The sequence below is a fragment of the Tauraco erythrolophus genome, chromosome 8, assembly GCF_009769465.1.
Source record: "Tauraco erythrolophus isolate bTauEry1 chromosome 8, bTauEry1.pri, whole genome shotgun sequence".
In the NCBI taxonomy this organism is placed as follows: Eukaryota; Metazoa; Chordata; class Aves; order Musophagiformes; family Musophagidae; genus Tauraco; species Tauraco erythrolophus.
Genome location: NC_141472.1, coordinates 13,753,835 through 13,771,091, shown reverse-complemented (window position 1 = coordinate 13,771,091; position 17,257 = coordinate 13,753,835). Strand labels below are relative to the sequence as shown.

At 42.5% G+C, this 17,257-nt stretch overlaps 1 protein-coding gene across 1 annotated transcript in view; it reads right to left on the bottom strand.

Annotated features, from left to right (window-relative positions):
* The window catches only part of SPATS2L (spermatogenesis associated serine rich 2 like), a 30,608-nt gene extending 16,242 nt beyond the window's left edge, over positions 1 to 14,366 (bottom strand). Inside the window, 6 exon segments of the mRNA XM_086615678.1 lie at positions 6,117 to 6,172; positions 6,175 to 6,246; positions 6,668 to 6,868; positions 13,099 to 13,285; positions 13,287 to 13,340; positions 14,318 to 14,366. Coding sequence (XP_086471804.1) covers positions 6,117 to 6,172; positions 6,175 to 6,246; positions 6,668 to 6,868; positions 13,099 to 13,285; positions 13,287 to 13,340; positions 14,318 to 14,335 — 588 coding nt within the window. The 5' untranslated portion in view covers positions 14,336 to 14,366.
* Positions 14,367 to 17,257: the final 2,891 nt, after the last annotated feature.

The following is a 17,257-nucleotide window of genomic DNA, read 5'->3' as shown; positions in this document are numbered from 1 at the left end:
TCAGTATGAGTTGTACCATGGCTTCTTAGCATTCTGCATGTTTTTACATAAATTTGTGAAGTATTTTCTCCCTGAGCCTCAATTCTGATCCAGCCACTGAGGCATCTGACTATTTCACTAGTTTTATATACTTTAGCCTAAAAACACTCTGGCAAGGCAGAAGACTGTAGTCCCTTTTGTTGGGCTTCTGCTACAGAGAAGAGGTAGCTTTCCGAAAAGCACCCTGGAAAGTGGCCACAAAGAAAGGGGAAGAGTCTGGCTCTTTGGTCTAACACCTGTTGAAATCTTTTGACATAACTATTCCCTATATGCATGTAGTAAGTTAGATTTCTCCTTGGTCTGACAACAATGCAATCAGAAAGGATGTATTCACTTTTCACCTATAAAAACATGCAAAAAAGCAGCAATCTTTTTACTTATTTTACTGAGGATGACAAACACACCTATGAATGACTAGGAGGGAAAAGGGGAGATGCAAGGCCATAAGGTATGAACAACAGGCTGAGAGACAGAGTAATTCACCTTTGTAACCTGTCTTTGCAAGCTTAGTAAAAAAAACAGGAATGAAGCAAGTATCTGTAAAAGACAAAGGAGCCAGAAGAGGATGTTATATATCTCACCGGAACCTACCCCCCCCAATTTCATGAGCTCCATCTGTTCTCTCCACTAATACACAGCAAGGGCAATCCCAAACTGCTAGAGGTTGCGAGAAGAGAGCAAGCCCCTCTTCTGCTTGAAGCCAGAGCTGTTGGATTGGGTCCTCCCAGACTCCCCAGGCAGTCGGGGCAGGGCCCTGGGGCCCCAGTAAAAGCACTGGTCTTTGAAGGTACCTGAAAACCCAGCTGGGCCCAAGAAAACCTAAATACTTGGGAGACCATATTTTTCTTCTCTGCACTGGCAAGGTTTTGGACTGCATTGCGTGACTGATGGGCAAACAGATATCAGAACGACCTGCAAGAGGATTTGAAAATCTGTACTTTAGAAGCACAAGGACTACCAAAGGTCAGCTGGCAGACAGACAGAAAGCTAACGAGGACTGCCTGGAAACGCAGAGAGAAACAGCACAGGAACTCTGTTCAGTGTAAAGCAATACCAGTCCTGGCCTTTCCAGGCATCTGCCCATGCTCTATACTTCCACATTGCTAATGCAAACAGGCAGCTCTACATCTAGTGCCACCGATCCTGGGCTATGGGCAACAGAAAACCATCATCTTTACAGTTTGTCAAGCCAGGGTCCCAGAAGAGATGACTGCGCTCACTCACTGCTATGCAACTGTGAGCACTGGCAGCGCTGCTCATCATCTGGCACTGAGTTAGTACAGACACAACCATGTTCTTTTAAATTACTTCTTCCCCTATTCAACCCCTCCTCCGCTTTGATTTTAACTCAGAAAACAACAGAAAAACTGCCTCATCTTCCCCAAACATACAGTGCGTGCTTTCTAGTTGTTCCCTGAATGTATTTTAATATATTTCAAAATTCTTAGTATTGCCAAACTCCACTTTTCCAGCATTATGTCAGATTCAACTTTTTATCCAGCCTATGATGGAGCTTTCAAGTGTGTTTTGTTCACTCAAAAAAAATCACCGTGTTGGTTTTCATGCTCTTTGTAAAGCACTGGATGTATCAGTGTGTTTGAGATGCAAAGAGCAGAGGAAGCTTGTCTGTCTTTGGTCCAGTTCTGCATGCAGTGTAATTAAACTTGGCCCTTACTACTTTCTACAGCCTATTTTCCATTCGTGGTTGGAAACAGACTGTATGGGCAAGTAGCAGATGTTTCCTTTTAGTTCACATATTGGGCATCCACACAGTAACATGGAGAAAATTATTTTCTAGGAAGATGTGTTGTGGGGAACTATGGCTCCTTTCGTGCTCTACATATTTCAGTCAGATTTCCTGGGGCTCTCTTTTTGTCCACAAGATCATTATTCAGTCTCTTTGGTGGAAAAGTAAGAATACAGCTATAGCATACAGGTTTTAACCTTGGCAACAAACATCTCAGGCACACTCCAGTGAGGGGAGTTCACCCACCTTTTCTGACCTTCCACTGCAACTTCAGCACTATTTGGCCATGTTCTTTTCCTTAGCCCTACGCTACTGCAAGACATGGCTCTGCTCTGACATGTTTAACATCCAAGCGGTAAGTGGAGCAGCTTATGTTCTCACTCACACAAAGGCATTCCTGAAAACCATACACTAAAGCTGGATGCAATGAGGAAATACTGGCTCTAGGAGTTCTGTTAGAAGGATCTTCTTCATAACTTTCAGGTGCACACACGAGTCTGAGAAACAGTGTCCTTCAGCTTGCTCTGCCCAGTGCTCTCAGAGCCTTGAGGAAGGCAATGCCACAAAAAGCCTTGCGAGAGCAGAGGTCACGAGAGTGCTTGATCACAGCAGAAGCACAATCCACATGAGACTGCAAAAGACTTTTCACAGAATGGAGCAAAGTGTCCTGCCTCGTCCAGCCCATGGTCTGTAAAATGCTCTAGTGACTTCCGACATGAAAAGCACTGTATAAAAGCAAGTCATTATCACTTGTTCTGGGCATGAAGAGAATGACTCCAGTTGGCAAGAACTCCTCAGAGGCTCTTGAAGAGGAAGTGAGCCCACTGCAGTGTTGCTAGACAAACATCTTTCTGGGATTGTTTTTTAGCCCCATTTCATTAAATGCAGAAGCAAACATTGCATTTTCTTTTCCAAGCATTTACAGGTGTTCAGAGCACACCTGCTCTATACCACTCCTTTTTTAGATTGTGGGAGGGTGGTATGTAGTGTTTTGCCAGATAGATGACTTTTTAAATAGCAGCATAGTACTGACTGAGCATGTCCAGCGTAACTTCCCTTCATCAGTTAGGTCAAGCTGTGAAATACTGAGCCAGACAGAGACATAGACTTCCATTGGCAACTATCATCTGACAGTTTGTGCTGCTAAAAGGAAAAGTTCTTGTGAATCTTTCTGCTGAAGCTTTCAGGACATCTTAGGCCACATGTCCTATTCATTTATATCCATCATAATGGTTTAATGTGCTATCTGGAGGTAGGAGGAAGATATATGATGTTATCTCTGCCATTTCTTCATCCTTTCTGTGACTGATAAAAATCATGACAAGATTTAAGAAAAATAAATATATATTTATTAGAAAGTCCAAAAGATTACTGACTCTTGAAATTCAGTTTTGATTTTGACCTTGATAGTAAATGCAAAAAGAAGGACACAAAAAGGGTCTTTTCTCCTATTGCCAAAGGAAGAAAAAGAAAACAAACCCAAGAGACAAAAGAAAGTAGTATGTGTTTCAGCATTCAGCTGCAACACAAGATTAAAGCTTCTGACTTCACTTAGCTTCACTAGAACTCCTTAAGTGGTGACAGCTGTGTGTAACAGGAACCGGTTAAGCTCCCATCTAGGTTACTGTATTGAGCCCATTCAGGCATTGCCTGCAGTTCTGACCACAGGGAGCACTTGCTGTTGTGTGTTTATCTGCTATACATCTCAACCAGTCCACCCTCCAGCAGCAACTTGCAAAAAGCTTTGGAATCACAATCACGAAGGAGACCAGGTATCGTTGTTGTCATGTCCTTGCTTTCGTTGCTCCATAGCATTCTCGGAGCAACAGTTTAGCTAAATTGCTTCATTTTCCCGTGATAGACGAGTTGACTGTGCCACAGCAAAACTCCCATGCCTAAGAAGGGTAATAAATATGCAAGAGGCTAAGCGTCCACTTAATTACCTTACCCTCCTGCTACCACTGGTGATACTTTGTTCAACTTTGAAGCAAGGAAACTGCCATGTAAATAAGATAAACTAAACCATTCAGCCCAGGAATATGATGTGTTGTTGACTGTTTGAGGTTTGAAGCTGTACGTTTCACTGGTTCTGATGGCTTTTACTCAAATCTAGCAAATCTACAGCAGCTGGCAGTCAGTTCTTGTAAATTAGGCACTAACGGCAGCACCTCCCATCTTTAAGAGTTTAAGCCAAAAGGTCATATGAAATATCCCAAACCTGTTTTTAATTTTAGCAAAAAAGGTGTTAAGTCATGCACGTTACTCTTTAAACCAAATCTTCCCTTCATTCATTTGAAGAAAAACCTAAATATTAGGCTTATGAGCTGCCAAAGAGCAATGTAGCCCGCACTGAGATTTCCATAAACATGTCCTGACATCATACTGTCCTTGTTGCAACATTATGCCACATGCATTAAATTCCTTTGTGAGGCCTGAATATTCAGAGCACAGATCTGTTGCATTCTAGAGCTGGCAGGCTCCATTCCAATAATTCAGGCATTGAAGCTGGTTGGAAGTAAAATTAAGTGACACCTATTCAAAAGTTTTCATCACTATTTTTCATCACTTTAAGTCTACTTGGATTTACATACTCTTTTGGGGTAATTTTGTCTTTTCCTCTATTAAGCTCACCTACTAAGTAACACATTTTAGCATTAGGCAATACACTTTGGTGTTTTTCAAGCTAAAACATGAATACATGAAAAATGAAGAATTTCAGTTCTGAATTTACTAAGGTAGCATCTCCCCCTGCATTCTTAGATCATGATAGAGTTCTAAGCCTGTTCCATGACCAGAGTGACTATCGTTTAAAGAATGACTTGACTGTGACTGCCTGCAAACAAGATTAGATGTGTGACATTATATATTTTTAACACTGTTATGCCAGAAAATGAGAACTACACAGCAAATAAGACCCAACTATGAGTTTACTCAGAGAAAAGGTCAGAGACTTCTTAGCAGAAACTATAAACACTTTATAACTTTTCTAAATCTCTAAAAGATCTCTGAGAACTACCAAAAAAGGTGCAAAGGGCTGATGAGCTTTACTTAATTTTTATATACTAACAATACAATTGCTGCAATTTAATTCATAAGCAAACATCACTATACTGGCTCCAGAGCATTCCTGACAACACCACAGTTTAGTACAACTGATGATCACAGCCCATGCTCATTGGAGTACACAGACAGAAACAAAAGCTCTCTCTGCTAGACAGCAACGTAGGCCGGTGGCTCAGTGCAACAGAGTCTTCCACTAAATCAGCTCAGTGGTGCTTGGACTGTCTGCCCATACAGAACTGGAGCCCCAGCACCACTGAAGTCACTTTAGATGCATCACTGAAGACAATGCATACACCACTGAGGTCCAGATTTAAACTTGTGCCCATACTATAGCACTTTCATAAGATATGCTCATAAAAATACTGAAAAATACTGTGGACGATTAAGGGAGAAAGGTTTTGTACTCTTCTGTGATTTGTAACTGAATCTTGCACATTTTAACGCATTTTTTTTCTGTTTACTGCAACATTGCATAAAACACAGGTTTTATATGGCATCTATGCTTAACAAAAGGCCAAGTAAAACAAACCAGAAAATATTTTTCTATGACAAATACATACAAAATACGCAACTTGCTACTAATGCAATTATTTCTGCTACAAATTTTCAAAGGGTGTAGGCATATATACTGAGGACCAGGAATAACTAAAATTGTAATGGAAAAAAATTAGAAAAAAAGAAGAGATAAAAGAATGAGGAAAAAGAATGAACTAGAGATGAGAACTGGAAATGCAGTGATGGATGGGAAAGTTAGAAGAAACCATGAGGGAAATTAAAAAAAAGAATGGTAGGATAAGAAGCAAAGATGACTGGAAATGAAGAGACAGTAAAGGACTGGCTGCCAAAAAAAGAAAAGATCAAAGTAGTATAGAAAGAAGAGATTTAAAGGAGGTAAAAGAGACTTCAGAAAACCCCATAGGCAAGACTTTTGGAAAGCTTTCATTTGCTCAGATATGCTGCCACTGAACGTGATTACAAAAAAATTAGGTCAAGATGGAAGAAAGAAAAACATAGTGAGTTTTTTTCAAAGAACTGTAGTTTAGTGCACCTTTATCTTTATGAATGTATGTAAACATACGCTTATGCATATATTACCTCCTAGCTGGTGAGGAGTTACTTAATGGCACCACAAATTTTTTTGATTAAACCAAACCACCGTGAACAAACAAGGTGTAAGTGATCCCTCCCCACCAGTGCCGGTGGCCTGATTAGTCTCCCTTTTCTCAGGTGGTGCTGATGGATCTCTCAAGCTGATTTACCTACCAGCTGTGAATTCTGCAAAAGCAGCTTTGATCTTCTTCACTGAATTATCCACTTCCTCTTGATCATCATACGATATCTGGTTAGAGAAACAGTGCAACGCTGCAAGTCTTTTACTGATTTTTCAATGTTCGGCCCTAAAATAGAAAGCAAAATTGCACAAAATTCAGAAACCTGATTTTGGCTTTTCTGAATAAGGTGCAGGAATAGTTCAACATGTTATTTGCCCAGATTAGGAAAAAGTGGTTTTCCTACTGAAGTCCATAAATCCAACTTTTCCATAGTCCTTTTGTAGCGTTCTTCAGTTCTAAACATTTTTGCTTAAATTTATTCCTCAAATCAAATCAATGTTAAAACAGCACTATTAATTCAAATTACCTATTTTAAATTTCATTTAATATAATGTTAAATAGACCATAAATTGTTCTACTCATTTTTGTTTTGCTGAACATGATTCTGCTCTCACTTTCCAACACATCTCTTCTTCACATATGTGCTTTCTTTCTTTCCTAGAGGTCTCAGCTGTCTGATCGCCTCAGCAACCAAGGATCCAATTACCTCTTTTTTTGACCGAATCATCTGTCTTTGTTTCAAGTTGGGTTGTAGCATTGGATGATTTAACTGAGGAAGACTTTGACTTTGGCCTGCCTAGGTTACACTGGAGTTGAACTGATGACTGAAGAGACTCATGCTGTTCTACTCCATTCATAGTCTTTGGGTTTAATTCCACAGATACTCTCTGGTGTTCTTGTTCTTTGTCTGCAAGAAACATTATGGTAGAAAACAGGGAATTATAAGATTAAGAAAGATATGAAGCCTTATTGTCGTGTTTGAATAACTTCATGTTTATACACTGGAAAAATGAAGGTGTTTTTTTTCACTGGCACATATTCTGCAGAACCTCAGAAAGCAATGACAGAACAGAAATAAAATGGTTTTGGATATTAAATACTCATCTGAACACATTTATGTTTCAACAGTCTAAAAAGAAAAACCCATGAGGAAAACCAAAAAACTTTTCCATGTTGGTTTGAAAAAATACCTCCTAACATAGAAAATGCACTACCAATTGTAACCTTTGCCAAATATTAGAGAACAGAACTAGAGAAGTCTGCTATGGAAAGCATGAGACTCTAATGTTAACAGAGAGAAAAATATATATTTCTCACACACACAAAAATGTTCATCATTTAATCAGCATTTTAAAAGCACTGATTAAATATTCCTGCCTGAAATACTCACCTTGCCTGACTACAGATTTCCATCAAAAGCAGCTGCTAAGAGAGACCAAGCAGGAAATGAAACAATGCCCAAGATCAGGCTCCTGGGTTCAACAGCTTCAGAGGGATAAAATAACAACAGGCCTGAGCCTGTTTGACTGCCACAAGATGACCTGGTTTACTCTTCCTAAGACTTCAAAGGGATTCAAGACACCAGCATGATGAAACAAGGAAAAGCAGCCAAAGAATGGCTATGAAAACTGACAGGTAAGGCCAGCTATTACTGCCACTGGGAATTTTAGTTAAGGAAACATGTATAGAAAGTGATTTGTTTCGTTAACTGATTTTTCTAATCTTTGTACTCTGATGAATGAAAGACAGTTTGTTCTGAAGATGCTTTTTATGCACCACTATACTCAAGTGGTGTTCTGTGGTGCCTGGAGAAAAGGTATTTGTCAGATTAACAGCTGGATTATAGCCCATGGAGTGGGATTAACACTGCTGGGACTGAGGGATACCACCTGGACAGCTCCAGGATATCAACTAGTGACTTCTTTGTGCCTGGCTGGGCACTAGGGTGGGTGTAAAGTACATCTAGGTATGTTTCCTTGGCAGTCGCATAATGCCAAAGGAACAAGGAGGATCATTAGTGCCCACATTTCTAAAATGGCTTTTGTTTATGGCATTTAAAAGGTGAGTCTGCAAACAGAAAAAGTATTTTATGTAAAATGGTATGTAAGAAATAGCTTAAGAAGCTAAAGAAGCCTATGTTATCTGTGGAAGCCAGAAACACCAGGTATGCAGCACTCTGAACATATCAAAGGTTCAGTGTCTCACACACAGCCAGGAACTCTGTTCTGAGATAAACGCCATTAATCTCATGCAACCCTGGCTGCATCTCACATTAGTGCAGACAGCTTTAATTTATAAAGAATGTTCTTTCTACTCTCAGTTGGGGATGGCCTTGCTAAAAAACTCCAATAGATAGCTGATAGAGTGCTAGTTTCTAACTAACACACAGAGAAAGGCCAGGGCTATTGGGTTTTGTCCTCAAGATGAGATCTTTTGAAATTGTTGTTAAAGCGCAAAATCGTTATTTACTGCATTTAATTAGCAGCTTTGGTATACTTGTCAAGACAAATGACAAACTCACAGCTTTTTGCCTAAAGAAAGTAATTTAGAACAACAGTTATGCTCTAAAAACTTTTTAATCATCTTTTGTCTGCAGTATACTGACACTGTTTCTTCCAAAATGACACACGAGCTACTTTGAAACCCAAGTATGCAAGATGACCAACACAGCCCAGCAAACAGTAGCTTAGTATTCTGCAACCAAATTTTCAAATTTGATGAGGACAATGAACACAATTTTAGTATTATGGAAATGCAGAGCTTCCTGGCTTATGACATATTCTATCCAAAGTAAGTGGTAGTCTTTAGCAAGGTGGGGAGAGTATTTCTGATCCTTTGCAAGGCATCAGCCTTAAGACAAAATTTCTTGACAAGTAGTTTGTCTATTTTGTTGCTATATGTTGCAGAGTTTTGATTTAATTGACCAGAGGTTGGCACCACCACCATCATATGTAAGGGGCAGAGAATTCATTCAGGACAATTATCCATTTGGCACATTCCTTTAAAATGAGGTTTGAGAGCTGTACTTAGAATCATAGAATCATAGAATCGTTAGGGCTGGAAGGGACCTTCAAAGGTCATCTAGTCCAACCCCCCTGCAAGGAACAGGGATATCTCCAACTAGATCAGGTTGCTCAGCGCCTCATCCAACCTGGCCTTGAACGTCTCCAGGGATGGAGCATCCACCACCTCTCTGGGCAACCTGTTCCAGTGTTCTACAACTCTCATGGTAAAAAATTTTTTCCTAATATCCAACCTGAATCTACCTCCCTCTCTTTTAAAACCATTACCCTTGTCCTATCACAACTGGCCCTCCTGAACAGCCTCTCCCCATCTTTCTTGTAGGCCCCCTTGAGGTACTGGAAGACCGCTATAAGGTCACCCCGGAGCCTCCTCTTCTCCAGGCTGAACAGCCCCAACTCTTTCAGCCTGTCCTCATAGGAAAGGTGCTCCAGCCCTCTTATCATCTTCGTGGCCCTCCTCTGGACCCTCTCCAACTGGTCCATGTCCTTCTTATGTTGGGGACTCCAGAACTGGACGCAATACTCCAAGTGAGGTCTCACAACGGCAGAGTAGAGGGGGAGAATCACCTCCCTCGACCTGCTGGCCACGCTCCTCTTGATGCAGCCCAGGACGCGGTTGGCCTTCTGGGCCGCAAGAGCACATTGCTGGCTCATATTGAGCTTCTCGTCCACCAGTACTCCCAAGTCCTTCTCCTCAGGGCTGCTCTCGATCCGTTCTCCGCCCAGTCTGTATTTATGCCTGGGATTGCCACGACCCAGATGTAGGACCTTGCACTTGGCCTGGTTAAACTTCATGAGGTTGGTACAGGCCCACCTCTCCAGCCTGTCGAGGTCCCTCTGGATGGCATCCCTCCCTTCCAGCGTGTCGACGGCACCACACAGCTTGGTGTCATCGGCAAACTTGCTGAGGGTGCACTCCATGCCACTGTCCACGTCACTGACAAAGATGTTGAAGAGGGCCGGGCCCAACACGGACCCCTGAGGGACGCCACTCGTGACTGGTCTCCACTTGGACATCGAGCCGTTGACCACTACTCTCTGAGTGCGGCCATTGAGCCAATTCCTTATCCACCGAGTGGTCCATCCATCAAACCCATGACTCTCTAATTTAGAGAGAAGAATGTCGTGCGGGACAGTGTCAAAAGCTTTGCACAAGTCCAGGTAGATGACATCCGTTGGTCGACTCTTGTCCACCGATGCTGTCACCCCATCGTAAAAGGCCACTAAGTTGGTCAGGCACGATCTGCCTTTGGTGAAGCCATGTTGGCTGTCACCCACCACCTCCTTGCTCTCCATGTGCCTTAGCATGGTTCCCAGGAGAATCTGCTCCATAACCTTGCCAGGCACAGAGGAGAGGCTGACCGGCCTGTAATTGCCCGGGTCCTCCTTGTTCCCCTTTTTAAATATGGGGGTTATGTTCCCTCTCCTCTAGTCATCAGGGACCTCGCCAGACTGCCACGACTTCTCAAATAAAATGGCCAGTGGCTTGGCAACTTCATCCGCCAGTTCCTTCAGGACCCGCGGATGGATCTCATCAGGTCCCATGGACTTGTGCACCTTCAAGTTCCTCAGATGTTCTCGAACCTGCTCTTCAAGTACAGTGGGCAGTGGTTCATCCTCACAGTCCCTGCTAGTTCTTTCCACAGCTTGGGCAGTAAGACAAGAGGCTTTATCAGTGAAGACTGAGGCAAAAAAGTCAGTGAGTAACTCAGCCTTCTCTATGTCCCGGGTAACCAGAGCACCAGTATCCTTCCGGAGGGGGCCTACATTCTCCTTGGACTTCCTTTTGTCCCCTACATACCTATAGAAGCTTTTCTTATTGCTTTTTATATCCCTTGCCAAATTTAATTCCTTCAGGGCTTTAGCCTTCCTCACCTGATCCCTGGTCACTCGTACAGCTTCTCTGTATTCCTCCCAGGCTATCTGTCTCCACTTCCACCCTCTATAGGCTAACCTCTTCATTTTCAGTTGGTCCAGGAGCTCCTTGCTCATCCACGTGGGCTTCCTGGTCTTTTTGCCCGACTTGTTCTTCATCGGGATGCACCTCAGCTGAGCTTGGAGGAGGTGCTCCTTGAATGTGGACCAACTTTCCTGGGCCCCTCGTCCCTCCAGGGCCGCCTCCCACGGCACTTTGCCCATCAAGTCCTTGAAGAGGCCAAAGTACGCCTTCTTGAAGTCTAGGGCACAGAGCTTGCTGTATAGTTTCCTTGCTGCCCCGTGGATCTTGAACTCCACCGTGTCGTGGTCACTGCAGCCAAGGCTATCCTTAAGTTTCACATCGCCCACCAGTCCCTCCCTGTTGGTGAGCACAAGGTCGAGCATGGCACCCCTCCTTGTCGGCTCCTCTATCACCTGCAGGAGGAAGTTGTCATCCACGCATTTCAGGAACCTCCTGGACTGCCTGTGCCCTGCCGTATTGTCTCTCCAACAGATGTCAGGGTGGTTGAAGTCCCCCATGAGGACCAGGGCTTGTGACCGCGAGGCTGCTCCTATCTGTCTATAAAGCGCCTCATCTGCTCTGTCCTCCTGGCCAGGTGGCCTGTAACAGGACCCCTACCGTAACATCGCCTATCCGTCCCCGTCCTCTATTCTTGACCCATAAGCTCTCTGTCAGCTCCTCCTCCAACCCCAGGCGAAGCTCCACGCATTCCAGCCAGTTGTTGACGTAGAGAGCGACACCCCCTCCTCGTCTCCCCTTCCTGTCCTTTCTAAAAAGCTTATACCCCTCCATGTTGACACTCAGTCATAGGAGTCGTCCCACCACGTCTCCGTGATGCCAATAAGGTCATAGCCCTGCTCATGTGCACGCATCTCCAGCTCATCCTGTTTATTTCCCATGTTGCATGCGTTGGTGTACATACACTTCAGCTGGGCCTCTGACAAAGCCGACTCGCTGACTGGAGCGACGAGTTCTCTTGGACGGCCAGTGTAAGTTCGTTTGAACATACCTGCAGTCCTTCCTCAGCCTCTGGACCCTCGGTGCTGGCACTGGTGCCATGCTGACAGCGGTATGAATCTGACTTCTTGGCTGGAATTCCCTTCTTCGTTCTACAGGTACTTCCAGCATATCTTTACCATTCTTGATATTCCTCCTCCTCCCCCTTCAAATCTAGTTTAAAGCCCTGCCAATGAGCCCTGCTAGCTTTTGAGCTAAGACCCTGGTTCCCCTCTGAGAAAGGCATGTCCCATCCTTGCAATCATGGAAAAAGGGATTTCAAGGAACGTTCTTTTAATGCAGTCTGACATACTGCTTAAGACACAGGAAGAAAATACTAACAGCAGCAATAATCTAGAGCTGTCAGAAGTTTGAAATGTGAAGAGCTGAAAAACCATTACCAGTATTGACAGCAATTAAAGTTGAGCTTTATGAAGGATACTTGAAGGCAAAAAGCTTTCACTGATCTTCTCCCCCAGAGGAGAAGGTTTATTTTCATTGATGTTGATATAACTGTAACTCCGTACCTACTACAATCCAGTGAGGAAGAGCTTTCTGTGTTACTGTCCCCCAGAGTTTCAGAATCAGCATCTGCACTCTCGCAGAAGCACATAAGTACTAAGAAGCTATCAGACTGCCCTCCCTCAACACAAAGGCCCTCCCTCCTCCCTTCCCTGTTAGGGAAAGCCAGTGGAGATCTAGTGTGACTGGCTTATTCAGGGAAGATGAGAAAAGAAAAAAATGGACTAGTCTGGACTAGGCAATAAATAAATCCTGTAATATGCCTCAAGCTCATACTGTTTCAATTGACTTTGTTCCAGATGAGGGACTTCATCGCTTCTATCAAAGATTTTACACTCAATTCATTTTCTAATCCTGCATTCTTCTGTATTTATATCTGTATATTCTGTATCAGCTGGGCCTCTCATTATAGATTGATCCTTTTGTCTCTAGAATAAAAAAGACATCTTGCAAGTAAACATATTGCAGGATGAATTGTGCCCAGATATAGATCTACTTGCATGACTTTAACAGCTATGTGCATTAGTTTGCACACACATCTCCAGCTTCTTTCTTTTATTATATTCTACTTTATGGCAATAAAAATACCATGATCTTTATGTAATGGAGGCTTGGCTATTGCTAGTTAAAAAGGTGTCTTGTGTCAAAGGCACTGACCTGTGATTTCTGGACAGACCAGCGCTGACTCTACAAATCCTGAGCCTTTGCTCTCAAGACAAGCAGCTTCCAGTTTCTGATTGGCAGAACCAGTACAAGACCTGGCCCTAGAGCATCCATTCAGATGGCAGCCATGTATTCCCTGGGGCTCTTGAGATGCCTTCTCAGGTCCACCATTCTTATTTTTTAGGATCTTTATTGCCTTGCTGCTGTTTAGATTTGCTTCTTTTTCTTCTATTGTTCTAAACAGAGAAATATTGCAAGAACAGAGACATCACTCAGTGCAACTCAACTCAAAATATTATCAGTAAATTGCCCACGCTCTTAAAATGCCATACAACTGACATCAGTGTAACGCAATTTACAGGCCATGCTGTGCTATGCACCATATTGCATCCGTTCAGCTGAATATATAAACCGTTTCAAATAAAACCTGAAGCTCCAAACTGGTTTTCCCCTTCCTTCCACGCAAAATACTTGCATTGCAAAATGGTAACAGAGCCTCTGCTAAGATGCTGCTCAAAATGTTGCAGTCACTCAGGACACGTAGTTCCTAACCATACAAGGAACATCTGCGCAGTAACATAGACAAACCCTAACCCTATCACTCTGATCAGGAAGAAAGTGATCACAGAGGACATAGGTTGGCCAATGCTACTGTAGCTCTCCTGGCCATAAAGAGGAGCCTCTATGACAGTAACTCACAGGGCAGCCTCCTGGTACACCTCAGGCTTGGAGATACGTAAGAATGATGATCATATCCCAAGTATATGCTTGAAGTATCTGACTTGATAGTGTCACTAACACGCAACTCCTAATGGATGACTCCTATGCATAAATTATTTTTACACCTGGCAGCAGCAAAAACTCTAGCACTGTAAGTGGCTGTGACCATCCAGGATACAACTGCTTATTAAAAGTGTTTCTGCACATGGGCTGTTTTGGATTTGTTCTGTACTTGGCCAGGGTCTGGCTCCCACACAGATGTACACACATGTGCTGTCCCGAAATTCTCTCAGAACACAGAGACAGCAACAGATGAATAGGAATAAAAACAATACGCACACTCGCTCTCAAGTATTCTGGCTACAGGTGTGAATGAAGTCAACCAATGTTAGCAAAGGCAGACAAAGTACTGGGCAAAATAAAAGTACCACATTCAACTACAGACAGCACATAAATGGTCTGAATGCTTCGACAGTCAAGATCAAATTCTTACCTTCTTCTTCCCTGTCATATTCCACTCCTTCAGACCTGAGTTGCGCTGCCTAGAGAAAGGAAAGATAAAGAATTTCAACAAAAGTTCAGCTACAAAAAAGAACAGTGTCTTCAGAACGGCGTCTAGTCTCCTAGCTGGGCAGCATTTCTATTTGTTGTTGCGAATTCTCTTACGTGGGAGAACAAAACGAGAAACTGCTGGCCTTTCTCCTTTTAGTTACCCATTATATTGGATGACACCACGTCCAGTGGATGGGCTACTTGTCACTACTGCTTTCTATGGCCGTCATTCCACAAAGTGATTAAGTGGGTGCCTAAATTAAAGCACTAGCATAGCCCCAGAAAATCAACACTCAAATCTCTTGGCATGAAAAGGAGCATCTCAGCACCCTAGTATAAACACTGGGTAAACTAGATAGTCCACCCTGACTCTAGAGCTTCTGAAAGTTTTAAAATCTTGGTAATTTTATTACATACTTCCTACGTGTTGTCTGTCATATTCAGAAGACCTAAGACATAAAAATGAGGAATAATTTCATGGACTGCTGCAGAAATTCTGCATCACACAAACACAGTAAACTTAGACCTTGCAGAAAGAGTAGTTAAAACTATATTGAAAAATGATTACCATTTGTATACTTGAAATTCTGTCTGCAGCTCTAATGAGTTGGTTAGATAAATTCATGGGGCAAAGCAAGCAGAACTTTGGTCAGACCAGTGCTAGCTGCCATGTTAGAAGAAAACTCTTCTGCATCTAGTTAACATCGTTTTGTTCTTCTGGACTCTAAGTTGAAACAGATGCTTATGATAAGCACGCAGTCTGAATTGTCATCCAAACTACTACGGGTATCTGCCACAATAATCCTTTTAATTGCAACCAGGTTAAAGGTATTCTGCTTGAATTAAGAATCCACTTTACTACCACAGCACAACTCCAGTAAATACTCATTCATTATCCTTTCCAATGGGTTTCATTATTCAGCCATTCTTCTCACTCATGTCAGTGAACTCTTCATGATATTAGTATTAAGAAGTAATGCTGTTCTCGGACCACCATGAGATGTCAACTTGTATTCAGCCAGGTGCGTGAGGTTTCAAATGTACAAAAATTATTTTTCTATCACAATAATCCAGATCCAAGATTATCTGGGGAGTCTATCACCCACATCAGATGAGATTATGTGTTTTGCTAACAGTGCAATTTGTTAAATTGTGAAAAAATGTGTATGGAATCCATCAAAGCCATATTTTGTTTCCTAGATGACATGACAATGCAGACAGAAGACTAAGAAAATTTCTATTATGTGTATAATTATACACGTATCTACATGTAGTTATATTCATACATACTAATGTACATATAAATAGAACCCCCTCTCCTAAAGGCATGCTATCTTTTCACAGATACATGTTTCAGTATGATGAAATAAACCCAGATATTGCTGCCCATTTTACTACATGCTGCTTGAAAATACAAGATTTCACTTGACAGCTTTGTTAACCCGTTTTCAACAGTATCATCCAACACTCTTTTTGTGTTGGCTGGTGTAGCTTTGCTTCCATCAGTTTCCCTGTGAATACTATGCACGGTGAGGGTTATGTTAGGGATTCACCAAACAACCCCAGTTTCCTCCCGTTGAAAATGCACTAACTGTGCAAGTCCCAAAGCCCTCATTTGAACCCACCATTATATTTTCTTGAATACATCTACAAAGCAGCTGAACAGACCTTCTAATTGTGCTTAATTAGGTAAACACTAACATAGCAAATAAAACATTGGAACCACTATTTTATTTAACTCAAATTTCACATACTGAAGTAAACTCATAATAGAGACATCACCTATATGCCACTTCAGGTAGGAAGCAAGAAAGGAGCTTCAGGAAACTACATTTGAACATTTATTGAGTCAGCATGCAGCACCTCTGAGAGAAGCGCTAAATGGAGGTGCTCAGCCTTTTCACTCAGCATGGCTGTCCCCCATGCAGCAATGTGTTCTGTGCGACGGTGATGTTTCAATCTTAGAAATTTTTGTCATTCGTGTGAAAAGATACTCGAAGTGCTAGATTCATTCTATCCACAGAGGCAGCTGAATAGACAGGTCTTTTCTCACTCTGTTTCTGGACAGTAACAAATATGGGCTGTTTTCAAACACTCACTTGCAAAGACTTCTGAACTCAAGGCACAATGCTCATAAACCGGTGAAGCGTAAGCAAAGATCATCTGAACTCAGGTTACAACAACTTGCTTTTCTTCAAGACTTGCTTTTGCCCTATTTCTTCCTCACAGCAGGCGATGACACTTGCCTAAGAAAGCTCTTCCTCTGGAAACAACTCATAGACCACCAGCAAGCAATGGCAACTTAAGACAAAATAAATCGAATTAAAGGAACTTACTGAATAATCATGGAGCAACCCTCCACTATTTTCCCCAGAATGTGTATTACAGGAAAACAAAATTACTGTTCATTGGATCCATCAGATTTTCCTCTGTGTGTGTGTGCACAAACTCCAATTTCTATGCAGATGGCTAAATCAAGAGGCACCATATAGATTGGACGGAAGAATCTGAGGTTACAGCATTGATGGATAGGGGAAGAGCAAGTGACGTCATCTACCTGGACTTATCCAAAGCTTTTGATACTGTCCCACACACGACATCCTTGTCTCTAAACTGAAAAGACAGGGTTTTGATGGATGGACCACTCGGTGGATAAGGAATTGGCTGGATGGTCGCACTCAAAGAGTTGTGGTCAATGGTTCAATGTCCCACGTGGAGGCCTGTGACGAGTGGTGTTCCTCAGGGGTCAGTACTGGGACCAGTGCTATTTAACATCTTTGTTGGAGACATGGACAGTAGGATCAAGTGCACCCTCAGCAAGTTTGCAGATGGCACCAAGTTGTGTGGTGTTGTGGACATGCTGGAGGGAAGGGATGCCATC